We start from the raw sequence: 3,630 nt of genomic DNA on the forward strand, positions 1-3,630 counted from the left end.
CCCTGACAAACTAAACACTAACGTTTTGCCTATAGAAAAAGAGTTTAATGTAGACCAGATCTGATATCATGATATCGTAATAGAAAAATCGTTAACAGATGTACCACACAATCTAAAATGGTAAATATATTCAGAAAATATGAAACTTACACTGGAACATGGGTATGATAAGACATGACAATTGGAACACACAAAAGTTTTGCAATGATAAGAGCACCAAAAACCTGAAAATAAGGTAGTATCATACATGAAATGTAACAAATAAGTCTTCACACCTACATTATCCCTATTAACACCAAAATTTAATAAATGAGGAGCTATAAGAATTGAAGACCAACCATTATGCCTGGTGATGATGCATGTATTATGTCGGGCTTGAACCGAGCAACCTCCGAAATTATTCTTGGACTAAGTGCTAATGAGAGAGGTACGTTCTGATACAAAGGGCAAGGAAAGCTGAATTTCCCATTTGTTTTTGGTACAAATGCAAAGTATTAGTGTAAAATATGGTAGTGATAGTTGTTGGTAAAATACATAAATAGGAAAACTGAATCTTGTCATTCCGGTAATTAAGATACTTAAGAATTGTATAACTATCATGTAACTCTATATAATTGAGTTGCCATTATGTAACTCAAACACACTGCCTTCATCATTGGTCTTCATAGTAGTAATCATACTTCTAAAGAGCATGTCAAACTACTCACATTCTAAATTGAAATTAGAACATTAAAAATCATAAAATGAGTATAATAGGAATGCTATAAATGCTTACTAGTGAAATTTACAAATAAATGCACAACATATGCTAGCAGAAGAAGTAGTTAGGGAATGACAGTTGACAAATATATGCAACGAATACAATGAAAAACAAGAGTTAAGCTCATCATGACAAGAAAAACACAAAGTTTATTATGATTCAAAAATAATAACTTTAGAATTACAAGTAGAGCAAAAAGATGATTAAGAGATATGAGCTAAGCAACTAAACAAATCAATGTTAGCAACCTCCAAGATCCTATTAATTTGGCTCCATAAAATTCTTGGGGCACTCCTTTATGGGTTGTCACAACCATCACCTATAACAAACAAATAAAAACGTGTAGTTAGTATGCAATGTTAAAGAAAAAAATGACAAACATTGAATCAAAACTATTCACAACACAGAAGCTATGTTTTCCAGATTTTCTTGAGTTATTGGGGATATTGTACAAAAAGTCAAAAAACACCAAAAATTAAAGGCAAATAAACATGTGCATACCATGACACATAACAAGTACAAAAGTTACCTCATCTCCCATTTCACGAAGGCATTTGATAAAATTCTGAAACCGGTTTTTGTATCCGGAGACATATCTGCAAAATAGACATCGCCAAGAACAAATATTCTGTTAAATATGAAGATACATACATTTTTTTGTTTGATGTGATTTATTGCAATGAAGACAGAAACTAGAAAACCCAGTAGTGTAATTGCTCGGTGACGTTTCCTAAGCTATAATAGAAACTATTCAAATGTCTGAGCACAGCACAATGGAATAGCTAAGATGCAACTTTTCTGCTAGCGCTTGCGTGAATGCACAAATAGAATGGATATCCAAAACAGATGAACACAAATTCAGCTCAATCTATCTGATGCAGATATCTTGATTCCTACAGTATAATTACCAGAATTTCAATCCTACTTCATTACAAATTACTTTGCATAGGTGTATGCAAAGGCAGAGAGAATCAACGAAGCACATTCACTTCAAAATATTAGTTATATATACCCATAATGTACCCATGTGAGATGTTTCAAATACTCCTAGTCCTAGGGATCATAGCTGTACTATACACTTCAATACATTTATTTATTGAAATTCTGTAACAATTTAGATTGGAATACAACAATAATCAGATAAGTTATAGTATTTAAGTTAAAATACAATTTAGTTTACAGAAGTGATAACTTATGTTGTTTTCCTCCCTGAATTGTTCATCTGTACAAATTAGTCCTTGAATGCGCTGTCAACTAACTTCACAAATACATCTTTTTGTTATACAAATCCACCGTTCTGGCAAGTTGGCAACACATACCTTAATGCTACTACTGTGTCGTTAACATGCGACATCTGCTATTTCATTATACAGTATTAACTGGAGTTAACAAAAGGATGAATTTGGGAATCTAGAAAGATGGACTTGTTTGAAGAATTTTACACATTCTTGGAAGTTAATTTTTGTGCATACTAAAAGTTTCAAGACCAAAGCAGACACATTTTACCACCTTCAAAGGCCAAAATGTATATCAACTTCATAATGTCTACAATACAACTATTTGTTCTCACTTTCCAAACATCATTTCTGCTTTTGATTCTATATCCATGTGTATCATTGTAGCATCTTGTCCTGTAATTTTTAAAATTGTAATATCTCTATGTGCATACCATACCATGAACCAGCATTGCTTACAGTTCGGTTATTTGGGCGGTTCAACTGCGGTTTCATCCGCGTTCAAGAGGTTTAAAAGAGTTGAACCATGACTCAGAGATCTAGCCGGTTAGATGACTGTTTTGGTTTTTAAAACATTGAATCCATCAAATGGTTCCAATTCAACACTCAAACCAAACCAACAAAACAGTTCAATTGCTGCATAAACTAAAATTTGGAGAAAAAAAAAAACAGCAATTGAATCATGCCTACTTGGTTTGGTTATAGTATGTTGACTTTGTGGCGTTTATACACTATATAAAATGAAAAGCAAATAAGAAACAATTGCAATGAGGGTTTCAATTTCAACATGAAACAAATAAATCATTACATAAAACAGTGCAAAATGAAGAACATATCGAAAACAAAAAACAACAACACAAAAGGGTCACTCACGCAAATGGAGAAGGTTCAACAAAGAGAACAATTCGACGTGGCCTTGAATTCCTGTGATTTTCAGAATCAACCAAAGAAGAAGATGAAGAAGTACCCTCTTCCTTATCTTCTTCTATATGAGAATCAACCTCTGTTATAGCCATGTTTTTAGCTTCAAGCACAAAACTTTTTCTACCCTTCAAAGCTTTTGACCTTTGAGAAAAACATAACCGTGCTTTTGTACAAGAAAGAGTAATGGGTTTTGCTCGGAATGGTGAAAAACGTTGAAATTTAAGAGGGATGATCGAAGAAGGGTATGAAGAACATGATGCAGCAGAAGTGTTTATATTCATATTCATATTCATACAGTGATGTTAAAGGAAGGAACAAGTTTTAAAATTTGGATAGAATCAATTCGATTAGAGAAAGAGAGAGAGAATCAAACAAGGTTGGAATGAATACAAAATTTGTATTATTGTTACAAACAAACAACACAATAGTTCTTTTAGGGGCGAATTCTTTGGAATATACCTTTTCATGTTCTTCATTTTTTAAAGGGTTAAAGATGAGTAGATTTTATGTGAAGAATTTTGTTTTCAAGTGTCGACTTTGATAGTGTTGGGTTAAGTGTGTGTAGTATTTTTTGTGTTGACAAAAGATTAAATCCGGGGAGTTAGTCTATCATTCACGGTAAATAGGATAAATGTATTTTTTTAAAGTTTATTTTAGATAAAATACATAGATTAAAATTATATTTAAAACAAAAAAATATATTGATAGTAT

At 32.2% G+C, this 3,630-nt stretch overlaps 1 protein-coding gene across 1 annotated transcript in view; it reads right to left on the reverse strand.

The window, feature by feature from the left end:
- Positions 1–3,354, reverse strand: part of LOC101504449 (sulfoquinovosyl transferase SQD2-like) — a 5,773-nt gene extending 2,419 nt beyond the window's left edge. Inside the window, exons 1-5 of the mRNA XM_012713552.3 lie at positions 2,869–3,354; positions 1,290–1,356; positions 1,009–1,079; positions 339–456; positions 151–224 (exon numbers count right to left, since the gene is read on the reverse strand). Coding sequence (XP_012569006.1) covers positions 151–224; positions 339–456; positions 1,009–1,079; positions 1,290–1,356; positions 2,869–3,212 — 674 coding nt within the window. The 5' untranslated portion in view covers positions 3,213–3,354. The remainder of the gene's footprint in view (positions 1–150; positions 225–338; positions 457–1,008; positions 1,080–1,289; positions 1,357–2,868) is intronic.
- Between the last annotated feature and the right edge of the window lie 276 nt (positions 3,355–3,630).

Source organism: Cicer arietinum, chromosome 3 (genome assembly GCF_000331145.2).
Source record: "Cicer arietinum cultivar CDC Frontier isolate Library 1 chromosome 3, Cicar.CDCFrontier_v2.0, whole genome shotgun sequence".
Lineage (NCBI taxonomy): Eukaryota > Viridiplantae > Streptophyta > Magnoliopsida > Fabales > Fabaceae > Cicer > Cicer arietinum.